General features: G+C 43.5%; 2 protein-coding genes across 2 annotated transcripts in view; both read right to left on the bottom strand.

Annotated features, from left to right (window-relative positions):
* The window catches only part of TMEM217B (transmembrane protein 217B), a 65,387-nt gene that overhangs the window by 28,337 nt on the left and 9,410 nt on the right, over nucleotides 1-27,640 (bottom strand). The window lies entirely within an intron of this gene.
* Nucleotides 4,209-4,778, bottom strand: TMEM217 (transmembrane protein 217; the record flags this gene model as incomplete). The annotated part of the gene is made up of 1 exon (XM_080666480.1): nucleotides 4,209-4,778. The coding sequence occupies one exon, from the start codon at nucleotides 4,776-4,778 to the stop codon at nucleotides 4,209-4,211; it is 570 nt and encodes a 189-aa protein (XP_080522606.1).

Below are 27,640 nucleotides of genomic sequence, written 5' to 3'. Positions count from 1 at the left end.
ATGCAACATTTTTAGCCCTAGCCGGTTTGGCTCAGTGGATAGGGCGTCGGCCTGGGGACTGAAAGGTCCTGGGTTCGATTCCGGTCAAGGGCACATGCTCGGGTGCGGGCTCAATCCCCAGTAGGGGGTGTGCAAGAGGCAGCCATCAATGATTCTCTCACATCATTGATGTTTCTATCTCTCTCCCTCCCTCTCCCTTCCTCTCTAAAATCAATAAAAAATATATTTTAAAAAGGATAATCTTTTAAGAATTAGTGTTGGAACAACTAAATATCCAGGAGCAAAAAAAACCCAATCTCTGATCTACATCTCTCACTATATATAAAAAAACTTAAAAGGGATTATATATCTAAGTTTAAAACTTAAAGCTATGACTTCTAAAGGAAACATAGGAGAAAACCTTCTTGACCTTGGGTTAGGCAAAGATTTCCTAAATATGATAACCAAAGGTGTGACTCATAAAAGAACAAATTGATAAATTGGACTTCATTGAAATTAAAACTCTCACCGAAACCGGTTTGGCTCAGTGGATAAAGCGTCAGCCTGCGGACTGAAAGGTCCCAGGTTCGATTCCGGTCAAGGGCATGTACCTTGGTTGCGGGCACGTCCCCAGTAGGGGGTGTGCAGGAGGCAGCTGATAGATGTTTACTCTCTCATCGATGTTTCTAATTCTCTATCCCTCTCCCTTCCTCTCTGTAAAAAAATCAATAAAATATATTTAAAAAAAAAAAAGAAATTAAAACTCTCTGTTCTTCAAAAGTTACCGTTACATGAATAAAGAGACAAGGCACAACATGAAAAAAAATTTACAAATCATATATCTGGTAAAGGACTTGTATTCAGAAAATATAAAAAACTCCCCAGTGGGGTATGGGCTAAAGGGAGGGAAAATGGAGGACATGTGAAACACTATCAATAATAAAAAATATACTGTATATATTTTAAAACCACTCCCCAAACTTAAGAAAAACAACCTAATTTTTTAAAAATGGGCATAAGAAAAAATAAAAATAAAAAATGGGCAAAAAATTTGAATGCTTTACTAAAAAAGATATAAGAATGCTAAATAAGTACATGAAAAGATGCTCAACATAATTTATCATTAGAGAAATGCAAGTTAAAGCCACAATGAAATACCACCATAATATTAGAATGGCTAAAATAAAAACTTATTGTGCAAGGATGTGGAGGAACTGGAATTCTCATATACTGCCATCTGTGTGTGTGTGTGTATATATATATATATATATATATATATATATATATATATATATATATATATATATATATAAGCCTAAGCAACTGTTATGACAAAACGACTGGTCGCTATGATGCGCATTGACCACCAGAGGGCAGACGCTCAACGCAGGAGCTTCCCCCAGCCAGCAGGCCCTGATCACTGATGAGGTTTGCCGGCCAACATCCCAGTCCCTCCCCCAGCTGGCAGGCACAGATCACCCAATTGGGGCTGGGCCCCGGGGCTGGGATGGGAAACCAGGGGTGGGTGGTGGCAGACATGGCCCCTTTCCCAGGGGGACCGAGAGTCGGCTCCCTCCTCAGGGCTGGTGGCCAACCTCACGGGTCCCTCCCCGGGTCCTCTCCTTTTGCCAGAAGGCCCCGATTGGCCCACCTCCTGCCCGCTGCAGTGGTGGTTGGCCCCTCCCCCTGGCTGGGCCCCAGGCTGGGACAGGGAACTGGGGGTCAGTGGTGGCGGACGTGGGTGGTGAGGGAAGGAGGAAGTGGGGAGGCAGGGAGGTGAGTCACCTGATTGGCCCTGATCACCAGCTAGGCCTAGGGACCCCACCTGTGCACGAATTTCGTGCACCGGGCCTCTAGTTGGGAATATAAAAATGATACAGCTGCTCTACAAAAAAATTCCAGTTTTGAGAGAAATGAAATCATAAGTCCATACAAAGGCTTGCGCACAAATGTTTATAGTGTTTTTATTCACAACTGCCCCAAACTTCAAACCAATAGATGTCCTTCGATGGGCAAATGGGTACACAGTGATACATCCATGCCATGGCATCTTACTCAGCAATAAAGAATGAACTATTAATACACGTGATATAGATGAATCTTAAAGGCATTAGGCTGAGTGAAGGAAGCCAGATTAAAAAAAAAAAGAGCCATACTCTATGAATCTGCTTATGTAAAATTCTAGAAAATGCAAACTAATGTATAGCAAATCAGTGCCTTGTGGTGGGAATGGGGAGTAAAGATGGGGGAGGCAGGGATTATGAGGAAACTTCTGGAGGTGATACGTATGTTCATGAACTCAATTGTGGCAACAGTTTCACTGGGATATACTTATGTCAATTATATACTTTAAACATTGTGTTATTATATGTCAACCAGAGTCCCAGTACACGATATTCATGCATGGTAGGGTCCCTAGCGGCTGTGCCGGCAGCTGGCTGAGACATCCCTTACCCTGGCTGCCTGCTGCCACTGCCATCTGGGGCCTCCCTTCCCCCGGCTGCCTGCAGCTGCTGGTCGGGACCTCCCTTCCTGAGGTTGGCCAGCTGGCCCTGCCCCCTGGTCGAACACCTGGTTGAACTCCCAGTCAAATTCCCGGTTGAGGGGATGATTTGCATATTAGGCTTTTATTATACAGGACTATAGACCCAGTGCATGAAAATTCATGCACTGGAGGGGGTCCATCAGCCCAGCCTGCCCCCTCTCACAGTCCAGGAGCCCTAAGAGGATGTACTACTACAGCTTAGAACCACTCCCGGTGGGAGTGGGCCTAAGCCACAATCTGGCCTCCCTCTGCGGGAGGCAACCTGGCTGATCAGGGGAAGGCGCCTCTCCCATCACCCCACCACTGCTGCCGCTGCCGGCCACCGCGGCTACCTGCCCTCAACCCTTGCAGCTGCCATGGCTTTGTCCAGAAGGACTTCTGGAAGGACATTTGGGTGTCCGGTTTAATTAGCATATTACGCTTTTATTATTATGGATTAGCGGCCCAGTGCACGAAATTCATGCACTTGGTGGCAGGGGGTGGGGGGGTCCCTCAGCCCAGCCTGCAACCTCTTGCAGTCTGGGAGCCCTCAGGGGATGTCTGACTGATGGCTTAGGCTTGCTCCGTCGGGGACATCCTTAGCGCTGCCATGGAGGCGAGAAGGCTCCTACCACCGCTGCTGCGCTCACCAGCTGTGAGCCCTGCTTCTGGCTAAGCAGCGCTCCCTCTGTAGGAGTGCACTGACCACCAGGGGGCTTCTCCTGCGTTGAGCGTCTGCCCCCTGGTGGTCAGTGTGCATCATAGCAACCAGTCATTCCACTGTTCGGTTGATTTGCATATTAGCCTTTTATTATATAGGATTATGCTTCAAGAAAGCTATTAAGTAAAACAAACACAACATAATGTCTAATGTTTGAAGTAGAAGTTTGCTCAATTTTTTTTCTATCCTGGCTTAAGCTGCTTCTGACAGTTTTTGAACCTAAATACAAAGTGAAGTTTGTTCATCCATGATAATGTGTAATCTTGTACTGTCTTATACTGTTGACTAATTCCTTCATAAACAGTAATTTAGTTTCTCTCACTAACCTGAAAAATCCTCAAAGTTAGGCCTCATATCTTATTTTGCATCCTCCTACAGTATCCAGACACAGTGGGAGACACAGAAAAGTTTAACAAATACCTTTTAATTAATTGTCTTTTGTGTTATTTGACAAATTTGGAAAAAAGGGGACTCAGAAAAGGAAAAGCGATTTTCTATTTTTATTCTTTTACTTATCTGGATGACATAGGGAGAAAAACCATGGCACAAAGCCACCCCAAGACAACAACAGTATCCTTTGTGCTTCAACAATCTAAGGTATAAATACAGATTTGCCTGTCCCAGAGTTAAATTAGAGAGCTATGGGTTGAAGGTTGATGAACGGTTTGCCAGAATGCAATTCAACTTTGTTTCATTCCCTTGCCCTCTTCATATTGCCCAATAAGATGGTAATGACCAGAAATAGAAGGAGCCACTCAAGGAGTGCTTGATAAATAACAATGACCTTTAACTAAACATCCTCAATGAACAGGATGTTCCAGGTGTGATCCTAATCATATTTCTCTGCACATTCCCCAGAAAGAGTGGCAGTAGGGTCTCTACTTTCTGAATAGACGGAAAAGGAAGAGATGAAAAGAGAACTACCTTGAGAATCTGGGAGACCCGCCTCTCAAGAGAGAAAAGGGCCAAGGTTATCCATTCATTCTAATGGCGGATATGGCTGATTATCTTTGATTTCCGCCGTGGGAAGTCTCGGTTGCTTGTAGAAATCCGCCTGCTGTAGGAAATGATAGTGCCCTGGCTATTACTTTTGTAGATTATCTGGGCATAAGTCATGACAAAGAAAATCCAGAAACAGTGCATGAGTATACGGGACACCAAGCCAAACCAGCGCATGACTCTAACCTCTACAATGCCCGTGTTATTGGTGGTGAGGATTTGTATTACAATGTTCACGGCTTCATAGAAAAAGATCCAGATGATGTAGATCACCATGCCCTTGTACTTCTGGGCATATACTGAGTATATGAGCAAGCAGCTGATGATGATGGTAATGCAAGACAAGAAGATAATGATATTGAAACCCCAACAGGCAACGAAGTGACTTATTAGGGTATGTATCCTCTTGTCCCCTGGGTTAATCTCAGTGCAATTGCTGCTCCTTATGTACTTCTGTTCGAAGATGAGGTACATGTTGGTGGCTATGATGGTAAAGACCCCTGATAACACGGTGCCCATTTTGGCGGTCATCCCACACCAGTGTTTCGGTTTCATGTTGAGATTTCCTGTGAAGACAAACAATATAAGGAAGAATTCTGGTTCCTGCCAATGTGGCAAATTATCAGAGTTTCTGCCTCCTTTCCCAAAGGAAAAACAACAAAGAGAAGTATGGAAACCAGGAAGTAACAACTCTGGGAATATAGGAGATGGTTTAAAATTGATTGGAGTATGAAAGGGGAAGAGGGAGGATGCAGTCTGGCGGCAATGAGCAGGTAAATTAGAGAAGTGCTTCTCAACCTTAGAATCACCAAAAGTACCCAGGACCAGGTGCTACCCCAGACCAATTAGAACATTCTCTGGTGAGACCCAAATACCAGCATTTTCCAAAACCTCCTAGTGATTTTCATATGTAGCCAGCATTGGAAAACACAGAGCCAAAAAAGATAGCTTTGCCTTGGGCAAACATTGTTGTTCCCTGATGGGGAAAATTGGCTACACTTGTATCCCCTCAGGAGAAAAATCAGAATAGCACAGTATCCTTGCTGGGGTGAGACATTGATGAAAACAGGTCGCTTTGAGCAATTACTCCTCCACTACATAGCAAAACTTAAGGAATACAGTGTAAGGTGTACTTTAAGGGAAATTCAGAGCCTTAGGATAGAATAGCCCTAGAAAAGAAAGAGCAATAATTAGCTAAGTGTCTAACTCAAGAAGTTAGGGAGAAAACCAACAATAAGAACAACAAAAAACAGGATGAAGAAAATAAATAGAACAGAAATCAATGAAAAATTAGAGGGATTTCTGATTGTGTTAGAGAGTGGGGATTTTTGAGCATGCTTACTACTCCCATTCCAGAGAGGCCGTGGACTATGCCCCAGATAGAGTTGTCAGTGCTGACATCAGGCCAGGCCTTAAGATATGGTCTCATGGCCCCTCCCCAGCATGTAGGCCTTCTTTCATAGAACACTGTCAGCTTTCTGAAGAACAGGATGACCCTGTGAATAACATGGTCGTCAATGGCATGATCCTGACGTTGCTTAGGAAAAACTGTTTTGTCTTGGGTTACTTGCTCTGCAAAAACAGGATGTGGTTAATGTGCTTAAAAGTGGTCCTGCACAAAGGGTCGGGGCTGCTCTCTAGACTCCCTGTGTGGAGAATGGCAGAGCAATAGCCAGCCGGCTAATAAAGGCTCCCTAAATTTTAATTTGGTCTGGACTCCAGTGATCGTTCACTCACGTCTGCTCCACAACATTTGGAGGCCCCAGCGAGATAACCAGCCTTTGATTGGTCCTGTGAGTGGAGCCCACCGGGGTCCCCGGACTTTCCAACCCAGGGGGAGATCTCTGAGAGATGTTCCTCAGCCCCGGGACTGGTAGAGGTCGGAGACCCCACTTGCTAAATTTCCTGATTCACTCTGATTGGAGCCACCTGGATCTGATTCTTACCAGTAAGAAACTTATTTCTGATTCTGTGGGCGCCCATCTAGGGTCTCTGGAAGGCTGGATGCAGAGCTATTTCTGAGACCAGATCCCGGCACACAACGGTGCCCAGCGATCCTCGGTTGTCATTGTCTTTGTTATTCTGTGTTATTGTGGTCTAATTGTCTCTATCATTAGAATGGGTCAGTCTGTTTCATGTTCTGTCTGTACTCCCCTGCAATGTTTTTTGAAAATTTTTCAGGAATTCAAGCGGTGAGCGGATGACTACGGAGCCTACGTTAACGCTTTTGATTTACAGAAATTTTGTGAGCGGGAAGGAGCAAGCGAGGGGGCAGAGGCGTGGGACGGGAACGGGGAAGTGCTGGCGCAGGAGCGCCGCCATGTAAGTCAAAAACTCAGACTATCTGGTGTATAAATGTAAGTGTGAGAGTCTGTGTGAAGTGAAAGCTACTTTGTACTGTCTGGCTGTACACATGAGAGTATTTGTTATCTCTTTCTGTTGTTTAATTTGTTTAAAGACAGTGCACCTCCCTGCTTTAGAGGGAAGACAATAGAGAACTTTTAATTGCTTTTCCTTAATTTATAATTTGCTGTGTTAGTTTAAAATTTTGGAATTCTAGGGTTAATTTAAAGGTTGCCAATCCAGAGAAGTTTAAACAAAGGCTTGTTGGGTTAAGATTAGTCATAATTAACTGCTTTGTAGGCTGCCTTTTTCAGCCCTGCTAGCAAACAGAGAATCATGTGGTCCCAAGAACTGCGACCTGCCTGCCCTTCCTGATAGATTTAGAGTGGGTCTCTCTCTGGGTGAGGAAAAGAGCCGAAAACTGCTCCAGAGAAGGTGTGAGAAAGGGTAGAGGCGGTAGAATTCACTCTCAGTCTGCTGAGATAGAGAAGCCCTAGGCTGGGAGACAGGGGGGTGGCTGGAGATATCAGAAGTGGTGAAAGTTGAGATCTTTTGGGGCCTTGGAGTAAAGAAGGAAAATCTGGGAGGGAGAGCAGCTGTTCCTTAAGTGTAAAAAGCCTGGTTATACAGGATCTCAGACCACTTGCCTAATTTCCCCTGCTAAGGACAGAGTAAATGGTTAATGCAGAAAAGGGGGGGCATCGGCAGAGAGAGCAGGGAGAGACAACCCACTTTGCTGGCGTCCTTGGTTTCTTACTTATCTGAACTATGCTGGCAAAACACAGTGGATCTTCCTCTGCCCTGTTTTCTTCTTTTTAACCCTTCCAATACACATAAAGAAAATCTCATTGTCCGAGCCTGGCAGGGTAGGGTTACTGGGTACTTCTTGGGCGGTGGTGGAATATTCAGCAAAGGAACTTTAAGATATACTCAAGTTCTTACAGGCTTTACAGTCCACCCAGAAAGCAGTCCAGAAGCATGTCTGATCCGGTCCATCCTTCCACCCTGGTGACTCTGTTTGGGTAAAGAAATTTGCCACACAAGGACTGACTCCTACCTGGAAAGGACCACCTCCATGGCAGTCAAGGTCAACGGGACCCCGATGTGGCTTCATCACAACTGGCTTAAGACAGCCCAGGCAAAATAGAGAGTCCAGGACTCTTGGGACCCTCTAAAGATTAGTCCTGGCCCTCATTCCAGGCCCTTATCTTATAAATAGGCCCACTGACTTTATTCAGCAGAGAATTAATTCTATCAAGCTTATAGTCCTCATGGGTCAATATAACTCCCTCACCAACAATGACCCAAAAGAGTCAATGATTTGACTCATGTACATAAAACCAGTGGGGAATGTTAGAGTGGGGATTTTTGAGCATGCTTACTACCATTCCAGAGAGGCTGTGGACTATGCCCCAGATAGAGTTGTCAGTGCTGACATCAGGCCAGGCCTTGAGATACGGTCTCATGGCCCCTTCCCAGCACGTAGGCCTTCTTTCATAGAACACTGTCAGTTTTCTGAAGAACAGGATGACCCTGTAAATAACATGGTCGTCAATGGCATGATCCTGACATTGCCTAGGAAAAACTGTTTTGTCTTGGGTTACTTGTTCTGCAAAAACAGGATGTGGTAAATGTGCTTAAAAGTGGTCCTGCACAAAGGGCCGGGGCTGCTCTCTGGATTCCCTGCATGGAGAAAGACAGAGCAATAGCCGGCCAGCTAATAAAGGCTCCCTAAATTTTAATTTGGTCTGGACTCCAGCGGTCGTTCACTCGTGTCCGCTCCACAACAATTCGTTAGGTCAGTGGTCGGCAAACTCATTAGTCAACAGAGAGGCAAACCGCGGCTCGCGAGCCACAAGCCGCGGTTTGCCAGCCACTGGGTTACGTTATTGGGGCCAATTTACTGCTAAAAAACAACTAAAAATATTGAATAAAATAGATTTAAAATAGTCTGAGAAGCACAGAAATGCTGTCAGGGCAGGAGGTAAGAGGTCAGAGGCCAAGGTCTATAGGAGTTTAAGAGCTGGGCCTGGCCGGTATGGCTCAATGGTTGATCATTGACCTATGAACCAGGAGGTTACAATTCGATTCCTGGTCAGGGTACATGCCCAGATTGTGGGCTCGATCCCCAGTATGGGGCGTGCAGGAAGCAACCAATCAATGATGCTCTCTCATCATTGATTTTCTATCTCTCTCTCTCCCTTTCTCTCTGAAACCAATAAAAATATAAACAACAACAACAACAACAGAACTGGGATAGGTAAACAAGCATGAAAGTTAATTTTGCTCTGAGGATATTTGCCAATCTGGCAAAAGTTGAATTTCATTTATGAGAAAGCTTTGTGGAGTAAGAAGAAATGAAATCAAAGCTCAGGGTCCACACCAAGAAGGGGAGTCTATTAGAAGACCTTCCCTTTTTATTTTATTTTATTTATTTATTTTTTAAATATATTTTATTGATTTTTTACAGAGAGGAAGGGAGAGGGATAGAGAGTTAGAAACATCGATGAGAGAGAAACATCGATCAGCTGCCTCCTGCACACCCCCTACTGGGGACATGCCCGCAACCAATGTACATGCCCTTGACCGGAATCGAACCTGGGACCTTTCAGTCCGCAGGCTGATGCTCTATCCACTGAGCCAAACCGGTTTCGGCAAGACCTTCCCTTTTTAGTCAAAGGGCTATGACTAAAGATGAATCAGAAGTAAACTTGCTTCCACAACTTTCTCTCAAGAGATTTTATGGAAAGTTAACTTAGTATACTTAGTACATGGGGGAAAACTCTTCTCAATGCATTGTTACCATAGCTAGTCTTTTGGCAGATCTGTAGCCCAAATTACATTAAAAAAAACCACACACATTTTTAAGTCATAAATTTAAAGTAGTCCTGAACTACGGTAAGAAGTATCTCTAAGAACCCGGCAGAAGCAAACTCAAATCCTTTGTGTTGGTCCTCAAAGAAACTCCATCAGTCATTTTTCAGAGACAATGACTAATATACAGTAAAAAATAACCAAGCACCCAAGGAACAAGGTGCTGTGAGAACCAGAAGAAATAACAAACAGTAGAAACAGAACTGCAAGAATACCAGATTATGAAACAACTGGCCCGATGCATGAAATTCGTGCAAGAGCAGGCCTTCCTTCCTCCAGCTGCCGACACCGGCTTCCCTCTGGCACCCAGGACCTGGGCTTCCCTCACAGCCCCAGCTTCGTCTAGAAGGTTGTCCGGAAGGACATCTGGTCTAATTAGCATATTACACTTTTATTATTATAGATTATGATTACTACATTTTTTGCATTATTTAAATTTTTATTTTATTTTTAAGTGTGGTAAAATACACATAATTTTACCATCTTAACTATTTTTTATTTAAAAATATGTTTTTAGCCAAAACCGGTTTGGCTCAGTGGAAGAGCGTCAGCCTGCAGACTGAAAGGTCCCAGGTTCGATTCCGGTCAAGGGCATGTAACTTGGTTGCGGGCACATCCCCAGTAGGAGGTGTGCAAGAGGCAGCTGATCGATGTTTCTCTCTCATTGATGTTTCTGACTATCTATCACTCTTCCTTCCTCTCTGTAAAAAAATCAATAAAATATATTTAAAAAAAAATATGTTTTTATTGATTTTAAAGAAAGAGAAAGGGAGAGGGAAACATTGATGAGAGGAAAATATCAACATTAACTGGCTGCCTCATGCATGCCCCCTGCTGGGGATTGAGCCTGAAACCCAGGGATGTGCCCTGATCAGGAATCGAACCGGTTACCTCTTGATGCATAGGTCAACAACCACTAAGCCACACTGGCCAGGCTACCATATTTTAAGTGTACAGTTTAATAATGTTAATTATATTGATACTAGAGGCCCGGGGCACAAAATTCATGCACTGGGCAGGGGGATCCCTCAGCCTGGCCTGCGCCCTCTCTCAGTCCAGGAGCCCTCAGGGGATGTCTGACTGATGGCTTAGGCCCACGCCCCGTGGGGGGAGTGGGCCTAAGCCATCAGTCAGACATCCTTAGCACTGCCGCGTAGGCAGGAGAGGCTCCCACCACAGCCACTGTGCTCGCCAGCCATGAGCCTGGCTCAGGGCTTCTGGCTGAGCAGCACTCCCCCCTGTGGGAGCACACTGACCAACAGGGGGCAGCTCCTGCATTGAGCGTCTGCTCCCTAATGGTCAGTGCACGTCGTAGCGACTGGTCAACTGGTCTTCTGTCTGCCCCCTGGTGGTCAGTGCACATCATAGTGAGCAGTTGAGTGGCCTTAGCATATCATTAGCATATTACTCCTTGATTGGTTGAACGACTGACTGGATGACTGGACACTTAGCATATTAGGCTTTTATTATATAGAATTGTTGTGCAGCCAATCTCTGGAACTTTTTTTTCTTGCAAAACTGAAATTCTATATTCATTAAACAACAATTCCCTATTTTCCTTTCTCCAAGCAACCTTCTGGCAACCACCAGTCTACTTTCTGATTCTATTAATTTTTCTACTCTGATATACAGAGTAGTAAAATGGAATAAAACAGTATTTGTCTTTTTGTCACTGGCTTATTTCACTTAGTATAATGTCCTCAGGTTCATTTATATTGTAGCATGTGTTAGAATTTCTTTTCTTATTACATTTAAACAAATAAAAGACAATATTGAAAATATATATAGGAACAGGAAACCATAGAAAATAACCTAGCATATTTAAAAGAGAACCAAATAGAATTTCTAGAGATAGAAAACTCAATATCTGAAGTTAAAAATCCAGTGGGCAAAGTATTTGGTAGATTGGACACAGATAAAGTGATATTTACTTAATCAAAGGATAAGTCAGGAGAAATCCAGAATGTAGCACAGAGAAACAAAAAGATGGAAACTATTGATGAGAACTTTAGAGACATAAAGGATATAAGATGTTCTGACCATTGGCCCTGGCTGTTTAGCTCAATTGGTTAGAGCAGTGGTCGGCAAACTGCGGCTCGCGAGCCACATGTGGTTTGCCGCTCTGTTGACTAATGACTTTGCTGACTACTGGGATAGGGGCTTAATCACAAGGAACAACAACAGTCTGTAATTATTGGAATCGAGAGTCTAGGTCAGTGGTCGGCAAACTCATTAGTCAACAGAGCGGCAAACCGCGGCTCACGAGCCGCAGTTTGCTGACCACTGGGTTAGAGTGTTGTCCTGATATGTCAAGTTTGCAGGTTCGATCCCCTGTCAGGGCACATAACAAGAAACAACCAATGAATGCATAAATAAGTGGAACAACAAAGCAATATTTTGCTCTCCCTCTTTCTCTAAAATCAATAAATAAATTTAAACACACACAGGTCAGAGAAAGGGTGGGGGAGAGAGAGAGAAAGAAAGAGGGAGAGAAGGAAGGAGGTAGGAAAGAGAATAGGGTAGCATATTTAAAAAGAGCTGAGGATCTGCACAACTGAAGAAAACTACCAATCCACAGATTCAAGAATCCTAACTGATTGCTAATAGGATAAATAAAAGGAAATCTACACCTATAGTACTCATTCTGTTGAAACAGACAGCAGACTTCCTTTTTCTATTCCTTAAAAAAAATCTCATAAAAATTTTGATTCCCATTGGTTTGTCTTCAGCAAAGACCATTAATTGTTTCCCAACATCCATTTCCCTCTTCTTACTTTTTCTTATAGCTAGGCACATGACCACTGGGCTAATGACTGCATTTCCCAGGCTCTCTTGCAGCTGTATGTAGCCATGTAATCAAAGAGATGTGAGTGGAAGTAATGTGTGCCACTTTATAGTGCTATTCATAAAAGGATTAGGAGTGCTCTCACCGTCTCCTTTTCCTCCTTCCTGATTCTTGGCCATTTTCAGAACTGATCTTTGACCCAGATTCTGGAAGCCCTTGTTGAATATAGTAAACACCCGATAAGCCGTGGATCACTGTTACATGGTAGAGAAATAAACTCCTATCATAACTAAGCCACTGTCTTGTGGGGTTTCTCTGTTACAATAACTTAGCCTGCACCATAATATGTCTAAACTTCACTTTATTGAAGCTAAATCCAATGAGGACTAGCGATCCATTGGGATCTAGCAACTCGCTTGACTTTTCCCTTTTGAAGAAACCAGAAGGTTCTCCCTGTCTGTATGTCTATCTCACTAAGTTTATGGTTCTACTCACTATCCTATATAAAAGCCTAATATGCAAATTGTCTGACCGGGACTGACCAGGAGTTCAACCGCTCGCTATGATGTGCGCTGACCACCAGGGGGCGGCACTGAACATGGCAGGCATCAGTGATGCGGCACTGGCAGCAGGTGGCAGTGGAGGCACTGCCAGCCCCGATGGGCCCCAACAAGAGCGGGACAGCAGCGGGATGGTGGAGCAAGTGAGCGGGTGGCGCTAGGCCAAGGAGGATGCAAGCGGGAGCCCGATTGCCCAGCCGATCGCCCCGCAGACAGAGACCAGTGGCAGCAGCAGGGAGTGGGGCTGCCACCTGGCTCCCAGACACTGAGGGAGCCGGGCGGGGCGGGGGGAAGGAGGGCGGGCCCCCATTGACCACCCTGCGGGAGAGATGGTGGAGCAGGTGAGGGGGTGGCACCAGGCCAAGGCAGGGTGCCAGGTGGTTCTGTGGGGCTGCAAGGCTGGGGGCGCAAGCTGGGGCCCGATTCCCACAGGCCACCCCGAGGGACTCCACCTGTGCACAAATTCGTGCACCAGGCCTCTAATTTCCTTTTAAGAGTCTCAGGGTCACTATTGTCTTTACAATTAAATTGATAATAAATCATGTATTGTCTTAAATAGCTATTTAAATATTTTATACTTATAATAATCATCCTAATGGCTACCAATGGGGACATTAGAGTTAGAGAAGTTAATTAATTTGACTAAAACTGTAATCTGGTCAGTAGCAAAATCAGGATTTTAACTCACATCTGTTGGATCCAAACCCAATCTCAACATTCAACCCACTTGTGTCTTATCTGCCCCAGAGATCTGTGAGTTCAGTAAGCCCAGATCCTCCATCCATCCCAAAGTTTCTAACAAAGGGCCTTAATTAGAGCAGGCTCTTGATAAATATTGGTAATTCTTCCCCTGCCATCTCTTATCTGACTTACCTGTTATCAGTAACTCTGAGGACCTTAATGTTCTTCTTTCCTTTTTCTCCTTCTCTCCCATAGCTTCTCTCTTTTCTTCCCTTCCCTAGGTAACGTCACTCTTTCCCATGATTCAGTTGCCATCTCTACTGATGACTCCAAAATGCAGACCAGTTTTCTATTTAGAGGTCCAAACATGCATATTCAACAATTTTGCCTCCATTTGGGACCTCTGGACTGCTCAAACTCAACATGTCCCGAACTGAGCTTACAATTTCTCCCATCCCCACTTCAACCTGCTGCTATTCCAGTGTTTCTTATTTCAGTAAATGATATCAGTATTCATCTACCCATTTCCCCATGTACCTTCCTCTCTCTCATCCCCTACATCCAAAACACTCATTAGTTTCATCTATTCTTCTCCCATATGAATCAGTCATTGTTTTTTCCCATCTTCACTGCCACTGCCATCATTCAATTACCATTATGTCTCTTCTGGGTTACTGCAACTAACACTTCTTGTAAATTATAGTCTTCATACATCCATGAATGATAATATAGCCATGTTGGGAGTTTGGGAAAGCAGAGGGTATGTGTACAGAAGATAAGAAGGGTATGTGTCTAGAGCAGCCTTGGGCAAACTACGGCCCGCGGGCTGGATCTGGCTGTTCTATCCGGTTCTCTTGCTCTCCCCTCCGCTCCTTTACTTTGAATTTATATTAGTTCACACAAACACTCCATCCATGCTTTTGTTCCGGCCCTCTGGTCCAGTTTAAGAACCCATTGTGGCCCTCGAGTCAAAAAGTTTGCCCACCCCTGGTCTAGAGGATAAGAAGTTCTCATCCATCATGATGGGAAGTCAGTCAGTAGATAATGTCTAAAAATGATTAATTAAGAAATATAAAAAGTATATAATGTAGAGATAAAAAGGTAACTCAGAAGGGTAATAGAAGAACTGAAAATGGTTGCCTGTGGAAAGTATGACTAGGGGTAGAGAGAAGGAGCCAAGGGCTACTGTTTTTATCATAAGCCTTTACATATTATTATTATACATACACACAGTTTTAACAAAAATAAATTTATGAAAGTATATTATTTCATGAGTTCCTAATAAATGCAGATCATTGAATTAATCCCATTGGCTGCCTTTGCGCTGGTATAGCTTTTAAAAAAAAATAAATCTTTATTGTTCAGATTATTACAGTTGTTCCTCTTTTTTCCCCCTATAGCTCCCCTCCACCCAGTTCCCACCCCACCCTCTGCCTTTACCCCCCCCCCACCCCACTGTCCTCATCCATAGGTGTAAGATTTTTGTCCAGTCTCTTCCCACAACCCCACTCCCCCTTCCACCCGAGAATTATCAGTCCACTCCCTTTCTATGCCCCTGATTCTATAATATTCACCAGTTTATTCTGTTCATCAGATTTTATATTCGCTTGATTTTTAGATTCAATTGTTGATAGATATGTATTTGTTGTTCATAATTTTTTATCTTTACCTTTTTCTTCTTCCTCTTCTTAAAGAATACCCTTCAGCATTTCATATCATACTGGTTTGGTGGTGATGAACTCCTTTAGCTTTTTCTTATCTGTGAAGCACTTTATCTGACCTTCAATTCCAAATGATAGCTTTGCTGCGTAGAGTAATCTTGATTGTAGGTTCTTGCTATTCATCACTTTTAATATTTCTTGCCACTCCTGTCTGGCCTGCATAGTTTCTGTTGAGAAATCAGCAGACAATCGTATGGGTACTCCCTTGTAGGTAACTAATTGTTTTTCTCTTGCTGCTTTTAATACTCTCTCTTTGTCTTTTGCTCTTGGCATTTTAATTATGATGTGTCTTGGTGTGGTCCTCTTTGGATTCCTTTTGTTTGGGGTTCTGTGGGCTTCCTGGACTTGTAAGTCTATTTCTTTCACCAGGTAGGGGGAGTTTTCTGTCATTATTTCTTCAAATAGGTTTTCAGTATCTTGCTCTCTCTCTCTTCTTCTGGCACCCTCATAATTCTGATGTTGGTACGCTTGAAGTTGTCCCAGAGGCTCCTTACACTATCTTCATATTTTTGAATTCTTTTTTCTTTTTGCTTTTCTGGTTGAGTGTTTTTTGCTTCTTTGTATTTCAAATCTTTGACTTGATTCTTGCGATCCTCTAGTCTGCTGTTGGATCTCTGTATATTATTCTTTATTTCAGTCAGTGTATGCTTGATTTCTAGTTGGTCCTTTTTCAAATCGCGAGGGTTTCACTAAATTTATTGGTTGTTTCTAGAAAATTCTTGAAAAACCTTATAACCGTGGTTTTGAACTCTATATCCAGTAGTTTGCTTTCCTCCATTTCTGTCATTTGTGACCTGTTTCTTTATCTCTGCATTTTGGTTGCTTCCCTGTGTTGATAGAGTGGCTTTGTGTGCTAAGTGTCCTACAGGGCCCAGTGGCTCCGACTTCCCAATTACCTGAGGTGGACACTCTTGGTGCAACCCTTTGTGGGCTGTGTGTGCATTCTTGTTGTAGTTAAGCCTTGATTGTTGTTGGTATCACTGGGAGGAATTGCCCTCCGGCCAATTGGCTGTGAGGATCAGCTGTGTCTACGATGGGAGAACTTCTGTGCTAGAGACACCCTTATGGGGCAAGACTTGCTTCAGTGGGGCTTTGGTGCTCACTGAGTCTGCCCCTTGATTGTGTCCCTTATTGATCTGAGGAGTTGTAATCTGGATGGTCCCACTCTGACCACTGGGAGATCCAAGGAGGTGCAAAGTTAGCCTCTGCCTAAGGCCACCCAGCAGGAGCTACGGAGAGATATGTAGATTCCTCTTCTTTGTTTGGGGTTTGGAAGTTCCCAGATGAGGTCCAGCTGTGAAGCAATGCAAGCTGCTGTGGGGCCTTGGGCCTTCTTTTGGCGGCTCTGGGGCTCTCTGACCCAGCTGCAGTTTGTTAGGTAATTTTAGATTGCAAAGGGTCAGGCTATTCATATGCAAAAGCCTCTGTGTGCAGCTTTCGTGAGGCGGGGTCTCAGGGAATCTACAGGGCGTAGCAAACAGCTATGCTGATCCTCAGCCCTGCCCTAAGAGGCCCCTGGGTCTCAGTGTCCCTTGGTAGTCGCTGCAAGCACCTCTGAGAGAAAGCCAACCTTGAATTCCGCCTGATGCCAGACAGTCCAGTTTCTCCTCATGTGAGTCTGGGTCCCCAGAGTCTCTCCCGGAACTGGAGTTCAGAGCAGTTAGGAGCTTGTGTTTCCCTCCCAATTGAAAAAGACAGCCACGTACTCAGTTGCCAGCCATTTCTGCGTGCGCGCACCTCCGTACCTCTGCACTTTACTTCCACACCTCCTCTGAGTCTCAGTGTGCTTTTTTCTTTCCTTCCAGTTGTAAAATTTCCACTCAGCCAGCCTTCCTGTGGTTCTGGATGATGTCCGTTTTGTCTTTTAGTTGTAGTTTTGAAGTGGTTGTGCGAGGCAGCAACTTAAGGTGTTTACCTATGCCGCCATCTTGGTTTTCAAGTCTGGTGTAGCTTTCTTTTACACAATATCTCCTTAGCCTCAGAAATGGTTAAAGCTGGCAACCTGGAAAGATAGCTGGATAACTTTGCCCTGTGTTAAACCAAGAGCTAAGAGTGTTATCATAACTAGTAGTTGGTGATAGTGTAGTCTTTTTTATTTGTGAAATTTCCTAAAAATGATACATTATTTCAAACATTTCATAACTAGAAGTGATTCTGATTCCATCTTTGAATATTTACATTTTGGCTTCTTCACAGCCTACTGACTGACTTTCCCAGAGTGAATGTCCCCAAAGGAGTGAGTCAGTGGAAGCTATATGGCCTTTCCTTAACTTAGCCTGAGAAGTCCCACTGCATCGCTTCTATTGCATTTGATTCTTCAGTCACCAAGGGCAGCCCATATTCAAGGGAAAGACAATTAGATTCTACCTTTTGTAGGAGGAGTGTTAAAGAATTTGCTGAGGTGCCTAGGATTCTGGTTATCCCAGTGGTCATGACCCATGTTCCCACATTTGCCAAGTTGCCCAGGAAAGCAAAAGTGATCTGTTAACCTAAAAATAAAAAGTCTTTCAAAGTGAGAGGCAACAAGCATCTACTGAGATCAATAAGAATAGCTACTTGGGACACACTAATTCAGGCAGAAGCCTCCATTTTAACATTCCAAAGATTTGAGGTGTAAGAAGTGCATAGCAGCTCCAGCTCCATTTTATTTTATTTTATTTTATTTTATTTTTAAATATATTTTATTGATTTTTTTACAGAGAGGAAGGAAGAGTGATAGAGAGTCAGAAACATCAATGAGAGAGAAACATCGATCAGCTGCCTCTTGCACACCTCCCACTGGGGATGTGCCCGCAACCAAGTCACATGCCCTTGACCGGAATCGAACCTGGGACCCTTCAGTCCACAGGCCGACGCTCTATTCACTGAGCCAAACCGGTTTTGGCTCCAGCTCCATTTTAAAGTGGCTCATTAATGAACTGGCATTCCCCACCTCCCCTCCAATATTCCCCTTGGCTAAAACCACCGGTGCTCTATGTGCCCTAAATCCATCATTGATTATTTGATGGTCAGCTCTCTGGTATTCAAGTGTAAATAACTTTCAATGCTAGGTAAATCATTTGCAAAGCATGATTACAAGTCAGAAGAGGCAGAATCTCATGCAGCCATTAGCAAATGTGGATGTGACAGAGTTGGAACAGTTAATAACCAGAAAAGGAAAAATCCTAAGTATGTAATAGGTACCTCAATAAAGAATGGTTTGAGGATGAATAAACTGCTATGTTTATTCCCACAATGGGATTTTAAATGGTTGTTAAAATAACTGTAGCAACACACAACAATATGGATGAATCTTAGCAATGTACTAATAAGTGAAAAAAGTACCAAGAGAAGATAACACAGTTAAAAACAACCTTAGATACATATTAAACACACATACATACTTTTTAGGACTAAATATAGATGTAATAAAACTATAAAATCTATATATATATAAGCCCAGGGATCAAATGGCGGAACAACCAGAATGACCGGTCGACCAGTTGCTGTGATGTGCACTGACCACTGAGGGCAGACGCTCAATGCAGGAGCTGCCCCCTGGTGGTCAGTGGGCTCCCACAATGGGAGCACCACTCAGCTGACCGGGATGAGCAGTGCTCCCACAGTGGGCTGATCCCTGCAGACCACATCTCCCACCAGTACACAAATCCATGCAATGGGCCTCTAGTTGTTTTATAAGAAAACTAAATAAGGAAAGTAAAGAAATGATGAAGTTGGAATTCTGGGTGATGATCACCTTGGGCCAGGGGAGGAAGTGAGATAGGTTGGGCAGACAGTCTGAACCGAATTACTGACAATATCTTCATTTTATTTTGGGTAAAGAATTTAAGAGTAACTATTACATTATTAAAAATAACTGATACTGGAGAGAAACCAAGATGGCGGCATAGGTAAACACCTAAACTGCTGCCTCGCACAACAATATCAAAACTACAACTAAAAGACAAAACAGACACCATCCAGAACCACAGGAAAGCTGGCTGAGTGGAAATTCTACAACTAGAAGAAAAGAGGAAAGCACATTGAGACTCAGAGGAGCTGCAAAAGGCTGAGGTACGGAGACTCGCACACGGAGAAGATGGGTGGCTGTGTGCACGGGCGGCTGAGTGCGCGGCTGGCTTTCTAAAGTGGGAGGGAGATGTAAACTCCTGACTACGCTGAACTCCAGTTCTGGGCAAGTTTCTGGGAACCCCGACTCTTTAAGGGAGAAACTGAACTGTCTGGCAGTGGGCGGAACTTGAGGGCGGCTTTCTCTCAGAGGTGCCTGTAGCGATTACCGAGGGACACTGAGACCCAGGGGCCTCATAGGGCAGGGCTGACGGGAAACCAAGGCTGTCTGCTCCAACCTGAAACTCCGCCCCTTCTAAGCTGAGCACAGAGGCTTTTGCAATTTTGCAAGTCTTGTCTCATAAGAGTGTCTCCAGCACAGAAGTTCTCCCAGCGTAGAAACAGCTGATCCTCACAGCCAATTGGCCTGGAGGTCAATTCCCTCCAGTGATACTAACAACAATCAAGACTTAACTACAACAAGGCTGTGCACACAAGCCCACAAAGGGGTGCACCAAGAGTATCCACCTCAGGTAACTGGGGAGGCTGAGCCACTATGCCCTAGAGGACACCTAGCACACAAAGCTACTCTACCAACTCAGGGAAGCAGCGAAAATGTGGAGACAAAGAAACAGATCACAAATGAAAGCAATGGAGGAAAACAAACGATTGAATATAGAGTTTCAAAACCAGTTATAAGGTTTTTCAAGAATTTCCTAGAAAAAGCCGATAAATTTAGCGAGACCCTTGAGGATATTGAAAAGGACCAACTAGAAATTAAACATACACTGACTGAAATAAAAAATATTATACAGAGACCTAACAGCAGACTAGAGGAATGCAAGAATCAAGTCAAAGATTTGAAATACAAAGAAGCAAAAAACACTCAACCAGAAAAGCAAAAGGAAAAAAGAATCCAAAAATTTGAAGATAGTCTAAGGAGCCTCTGGGACAACCTCAAGCGTACCAACATCCAAATTATGAGGGTGCCAGAAGAAGAGAGAGAGCAAGATACTGAAAACCTATTTGAAGAAATAATGACCAAAAACTTCCCCCACCTGGTGAAAGAAATAGACTTACAAGTCCAGGAAGCACACAGAACCCTAAACAAGAGGAATCCAAAGAGGACCACACCAAGACACATCATAATTAAAATGCCAAGAGCAAAAGATAAAGAGAGAATATTAAAAGCAGCAAGAGAAAAACAGTTAATTACCTACAAGGGAGCATCCATATGACTTGTGAGCTGATTTCTCAACAGAAACTATGCAGGTCAGATGGGAGTGGCAAGAAATATCCAAAGTGATGAACAGCAAAACCTACAACCAAGATTACCCAGCAAAGCTATCATTCAGAATTGAAGGTCAGATAAAGAGCTTCACAGATAAGAAAAAGCTAAAGGAGTTCATCACCACCAAACCAGTATTATATGAAATGCTGAAAGGTATTCTTTAAGAAGAGGAAGAAGAAGAAAAAGGTAAAGATAAAAATTATGAACAAATACATATCTATCAACAAGTGAATCTAAAAATCAAGTGAATAAAAAATCTGATGAACAGAATAAACTGGTGAATATAACAGAATCAGGGGCATAGAAAGGGAGTGGACTGTCAATTCTCAGGGGGAAAGGAGTATGGGAGATGCGGGAAGAGACTGGACAAAAAGCGTACACCTATGGATGAGGACAGTGGTGGGGAGGTAAGGGCAGAGGGTGGGGTGGGAACCGGGTGGAGGGGAGCTATAGGGGGAAAAAAGAGGAACAATTGTAATAATCTGAACAATAAAGATTTATTAAATTAAAAATAAAAATAACTGATATTGCCCTCACTGGTGTGGCTTAGTTGGTTGAGCATCATCCTGTGCACCAAAAGGTCATGTCTGTCAGCACCCCCATGATGGCCACAGGAGAGGGGCTGGTCCTGTTCCTGACACTAGGTTCTATATCTGGATTCTGAGGCACCCCTGAGAGCCAGAGAGCCCCAGGAAAAACAGAGGTTGGATCTCCTTCTAACCTGGCAGTATCAGGCCAATTTAATTAGTTGTGTTTTTTTTTTTTTTTTTTTAATGAAAATGGTTACAAGCTTGAGTTCTTAGAGACATAACTTCTACATTTTCTTATAAAACATCCATCCACTTAAAAGAAAGCTACTAGGATAATTCATGATGTCTACTCACACCCTTTTCCTTGACATGTTTATTAAAAAAAAAAAAAAAAAAAAAAAGTAAGATCTGACTCAGTCCTCTTCCTTAAGGAGTTAGAGAGAAATTCTATCCCTTGCTGGAGTCACATAGAACTCCCAAGTTCAGCAAATCTTGGAATCCTAGGGAAGGGTTTAAACTTCGCGTTGGTATTATCACTGTGAGAAGCTTCACGTCCAAGCCTCAGTTGTCCTACAGCTTAGCCCCAAAGGCAATGGGGGCTCAGTTAACCCATGCATCTAACCCATTACACATCCTGTCCCTCCAGGGTCTGGGAGGGAGTCATAGACAGGTCCCAATGTGGGCAGAACCAGACACCTCTCCATTCCCTCAAGGGCATGAAAATCCCACTTGCTGTAGGAGTTGGGATCCATTTCCTTCTCCCTCAACGTTTCAAGTCAGCACCCCCCACTCACCCACATAATCTAGACCTCTGTCTTTAAGAGCCTAGATTGTCCAAAACTCAAAATGGATAAATGACTTAAATGTAATCGGAAAGCCATAAAGGGGAAGAGATGGGCAATCCTTTTAAATCTACAAAGAGAAAATGCCTGTCATGCTTTGGTAGTGAATCAACAAGCAGGGAAACCAGCCCCAATTCTGAATGAGGTCATCGTGACAGTAAATTGCATTGCTGCATACAAAGTCCTCATGATCAGACTCCGATCTAGCTTTCCTGGGGTGTCTCTCAGCATTGCTTTTCATGTCTACAATGTTCTCACTTGCTCAAACTTTTTTTCTCCCCTTCTCCAGCTGGCTCACCCCTACTCATCCCTCAATGTCATTTGAATCCTCAAAAAGGTGTCAGGGCTCTAGGTTGGCATCTGTAATTCTCTTGGCCTCACACCAGTATTCCAAGTGGGAGTGTGCCAGGAAGCTTTCCTCCATGTTTGTCTCTTTCACAGGAAGGAAACCATTTTTCCAGAACCCCCAGCAGTCTTCCCCTCAGGACCCATTGGTTAGAACTGGGCCATGTGGCTACCCAGAGCTGCAGGGGAGGCTGGGGAAGCAAGTTCCCAGCAAAGCAGAATAGGATTCCCATATGATTTAGACCAGCGGTTCTCAACCTGTAGTTCGCGACCCCTTTGGGGGTCGAACGACCCTTTCACAGGGGTCGCCTAAGACATCCTGCATATCAGATATTTACATTACGATTCATAACAGTAGTAAAATTACAGTTATGAAGCAGCAATGAAAATAATTTTATGGTTGGGGGTCACCACAACATGAGGAACTGTATTAAGGGGTCGCGGCATTAGGAAGGTTGAGAACCACTGGTTTAGACAAATCAAGATTTATGCCCATATTGGGAACACTGTTGTCTCACCTCTCTAAAAAATGAGTCCCCTTAAGAAGGAAGGAGGGAGGAAATGGCTACTGAAGTCTACCGTAGAGATCTTGTTCCATTAACTGTCCCTTCTGCTTCATTAACATGGCAGGAACTCCTATTATCTGTTTGCCCCTTCTTCCACAGATGCACAACTGTGAGATATACATGTGGTTGGCCATATGTTTGCCTTTCCCAGATTCCCTTGAAGCTGAGTGTGGCCATATGACCAATTTTTAAGGACGAGTTGAAAGGGGAAGAAATAAATATAACCACCAAGGATTATGTAGAAAGTCATACCTTCCCTTGCCCTCATCCCGATGGCTAAAATGTGGATGTGGTGGTGCCGGGAACCAATTCCAGCATGTAATAATTACAAGAGTTCCATCAAAAGGTTGATGGGACTTGGGGGGCTCAACAAGGGTGAGCCACATATGTAGTTTACCTGTTGGAACGGCTAAATGGCACTGCCCCCAAACCTGATTATTATTTTCTGCTGCCAGACAGCTCAGGGCATTTTATTGCCTCCTGTTGGCCAAACACCTGAACAGCTGTAGGCTATTCACCAAGCTGACAATGCTTCTGAACCCTACCCTTTGATACCTTAACCTTTGAAGTATATTATCTCCACCTTGCCTTAGGACAAATTGTGTTAATAAAAGCAGGGTCCTGAGTCAAGGGAGTAGTCTTCAATTCCTTTAGCTGAAGATCCTCTGACCCCCAATGCCTTTCAAAATCATCTTTAGTCCTTGGACTCCTTGAATCTACGCATCAGCCCCTTTCTCCAGATTGCAGAACCCTTTGTAAGGCTGGGACAAAATCCCCGGCATGGTGGGGGGCCATGTTGGACCAACTGGGTGAGGACGCGATGGGGCATAGAGACAAGGAGCCTAGGCCCCTGAAAATTTCACAGAGCAGAGCTGCTACTCCAGCTTCAGCTTCTACATGAGAAAAACTGTAAACTTCTATTATGTTTAAAATACTGTTATTTTACAGCCACACTTATATCCTAACAAAAAGTACTCCCTCCAATGCTCTGACTATATGCCTGCTAAAGTCACTCCCACCTCAAACAATCTCTCCCTTGACGCTATTTTCTTCCAATTTCCAGTCCATCTTTCTCTGTTCGAGCAAGCAACAGATACCAACTCCTGGCTGATTTAAGCAGAAAAGGCTTGTGGAAAGGGCTAGAGACATATTAGTTATTTATTGCCACAATAATGCCACATAAACAACCACAAAAAACCTCAGTGGCATCTAACATGAACAGTATTTAGTTCACAAGTCTGGGGGTTCAGCTTATGTGGGGCTGTGTCGAGCTGGGCCGATCTCAGCTGGACTTACTCAAGTGTCTGGGGTCAACTCCTGGTTGGCTAGAGAGCTCTGTTGATTTTGGCTGAGCTCATCCATATATCTGAAGCTCATCTGGCTGTTGGCTGACTAGGATGGCCTCTGCTGGGATAACTCTGCCACATGACTCTCATCATTCAACAGGCTAGCCAAGACATGTTCTAAAGGCAATGGCAGAGGATAGCAGTGAGAGTGCTACAGATTAAATGTGTGTTTCCCCAAAATTCAGATGTTGAAAACTTAATACCGAAGGTGATGGTATTAGAAGGTAGGGCCTTTGGGAAGTGATTAGGTCATGAGGGTGGAGCCCACCTGAGTGAAATTAGTGTCTTTATGAAAGAGGTCCCAGAGAAATCTCCTGCTCCCTCCACTATGTGAGAATACAGTGAGAAGTCAGCAGTCTGCAACATGGAAGAGAGCCTTTATCTTATTTTTTTAAATATATTTTTATTGATTTCAGAGAGCAAGGGAGAGGGAGAGATAGAAACATCAATGATGAGAGAAAATCATTGATAAGCTGCCCCCTGCACGCCCCCTACTGGGGATTGAGCCTGAAACCTGGGCATGTGCCCTTGACCAGAATTGAACCCAGGATCTTTCAGTCCGCAGGCTGGTGCTCTATCCACTGAGCCAAACCAGCTAGGGCTGGAAGAGAGCCTTAATGAGAACCCTACCATACTGGCATCCTGATCTTGGACTTCCAGCCTCCAGAACTATGAGAAATAAATTTCTGTGGTTTATAAGCCACTCAGTCAGTGGTATTTTGCTGTAACAGCCCAAAGGGACTAAGACAAAGAGCAAGTCCAATCACACAGGTGCTTTTCATACCTTTGCTTGTGTAAATAAATGGATATTTGCTAACATCCATTGACCAAAACAAGTCACAAGGGTGAATTCAGAGTCAATATGGGAAGGTCTGACAAGATAACGGATGTAGGGAGAGGTGAAGAATTGAGGCCATTAATGCACTCAATCTACCACACTACATTCAGAGGTTTTGCTTATCGGATAGTAGCCAACATCACACCACAGAGCTGGGCCACTGAAGACATTGTTACTGCCACTGATGAGCATTTGATGCCATGGTTACAGAGAGACCTTTTAGTACCAGACCCTGGGTGTTGCTGCCACGACTGACACTGTCCACCAAAAGAATGGATTTTTTTTCTGCTTCTGCTGCTTTGTATTACAAGCTCCTCCTGATTCAAAGTCTAGGTTGGGCAGATTTTATTAGCAGAGCCTATGACACATGCACATAACTTAGTTCACAAGGGAGGGTGGGAAAGTGGGAAAGGAGCTGGTATATTTAGCTAGAATACTGGGAGGTGGGCTCTGCTCCCCACAAGGTTTCATACAGTGGAAAATTGTCCACACATGAGAATGGGACTTATGTCATGAGCTGCTAAAAAAAAAAAAAAAAAAAACAAAAAACAAAAAACAAAAACAAAAACAAAACAAAACAGAACAAGGAGGAAGAGGAAGAGGGGAAGAGGGAGAGGAATCTGCTACTCTCATTCTCTTCACAGCTAAGCTTCTTAATACTCCTAGCTCATTTTTCTCCTCTATTTCACTTCCGTAATAATTAATGCCACACTAATAATGTAGAATTCAGTGGTTTACAGCCACAAGCATCTGTTTTTCTTGCTTGTGCTTCAGGATGGCTGGGCTTGTTTCTAGGCTTCTATTGGGCATTTGTCTGCTCCCCTCTTCTCTTGTCCTCCTTGGACCAGCAGAGCCCGCCCAGGGTATGTTCTTCTCATGGTGAACAATAGGAGTACAAGAGATGAGTGGAACATCACTTTTGCTCACATTCCATTGTCCAGAATTCTAACAGGGAAATATAATCCATCCACCTTCATGTACTGCAAGGTCAAGTGGCGAGAAGGAGTGAAAATGTGAGAAGAATAATCCAGTCTACCACAACTCTTCATCGGCTTCTGACTTCACTGAGCCATTTGGGTCAACAATAACCCAATTGCCAAATCAAACAGACAGTTTTCTGTTTGGCGTGTCCGTTAAAGCTGAAATTCTGTTATATAGTAAAGTAGGTGTTAAAAGTTTAACAAATTAGTTTACCTGTTTTTACTTATGTAGACACATTTGTGTAATTCAAATTTTGTATGAAAAGTTTAATTTCACAGAAAAGTTTTCCATAGTATTTACTGTAATTTTGAATTTTTGCTGATTAGGTCTAGTAAATGGATGCATTCACCAGTCACTGAGAGTAAACAAATGCACACAGCTGGGTGGCTTAGCACATGTGGCAACATCGGGGGCACATGTTAAAACTGCTGCAGAAAGTCACTCCACCAGAAAACAGAGCCAATTACTGTGTGATTCGGTGTCATCACGTGCTAATCATTCACTGAACACTGTTTACAAGCAGTGACTCCTCAATTTAAATATGTATACTATAGTTGTAGATATGTAATATTTATGTATGTTGGTGAAATTACTACACGGCTTTTTCCAACATATGGCCTATTCACTAAAGTTTGTTAAAAATAACAGTGAAAGAATAACAAAAATACCATTAATTTAATTATAAGCAAATCTTGTTAAAAGCATTTAAAAATTAACAGGGTATTAATTTTCACATATGAAATATGGATCAGAAATTTTGTCCATTAAATCCAAAGTTTGTTAAATTAAGGTCTGCAAAATCAAGGGTGTGTACCTGGAATATAAAGATCCTCAATAAAAGCTGGCTGGATGGAAGCATTCATTTCTACTGATAGTCTATCAATGACCTGGTGAAGTGCTTTACTGAACTGAGGCCAACCTTAAGTGAAATCATAACAGTTTTCATAGCCCTTTATCATTGCCAGGTGTTCCCCTTCTTTCATTTACCCAGTACCCTCCACTTCTCTCTCCCTATCCTAATATCAAAATCTGCTCCTAGAGACTTCTTTTATATCAAAGGAGCACAAAACCAAGAGATGGGAAACCTGGGTTCCTGGTCATCTTTATTATTGACTAGCCTGATGGTCCTTGGGCAATTTCTTCCTCTCTGAGCTTTAGACTCCTCATTTGTAAAACCACTTTGAATGTCCTTGCCAATTATTAAGGGGCTCTGTAAGAATCTCTCTAGAAGGATGACACACAAGGAATCGCAACAGAGAAGGAAAAATGGGTGGCTATGGGCCAGGGATGGAGGGAGACCAACTCTCCTAGAACTGCTACAACAAATTGCCACAAATTTGGTGGCATAAAACAACAGCAATTTGATCTCTCACAGTTCCGGAAGCAGGAATACCAAAATGAAAGTGTTGGCAGGGTCACACTCCCTCTGAAGGCTTTCGAGGAGAATCTTTCCTTGCCTCTTCTGGGTCCTGGTGGCTTCAGGCATTCCTTGGCTTGTGGCTTCATCACTCTCTGTCCTCATGGTCACATTGCCTCCTCCTTTTCTGTCTGTGTCTGCTCTCTTATAAGGACACTTATCATTGGATTTATGGTCCACTGAGTAAACCAGGATGATCTCTTCTCAAAATTCTTAACTTAATTATATCCACAAAACCCTTTTTCCAAAT

This window comes from Plecotus auritus, assembly GCF_963455305.1.
Source record: "Plecotus auritus genome assembly, chromosome: 4".
Classification (NCBI taxonomy): domain Eukaryota; kingdom Metazoa; phylum Chordata; class Mammalia; order Chiroptera; family Vespertilionidae; genus Plecotus; species Plecotus auritus.
Note: the sequence above shows the minus strand (reverse complement) of the source record. Positions and strands in the feature narration are given on the sequence as shown.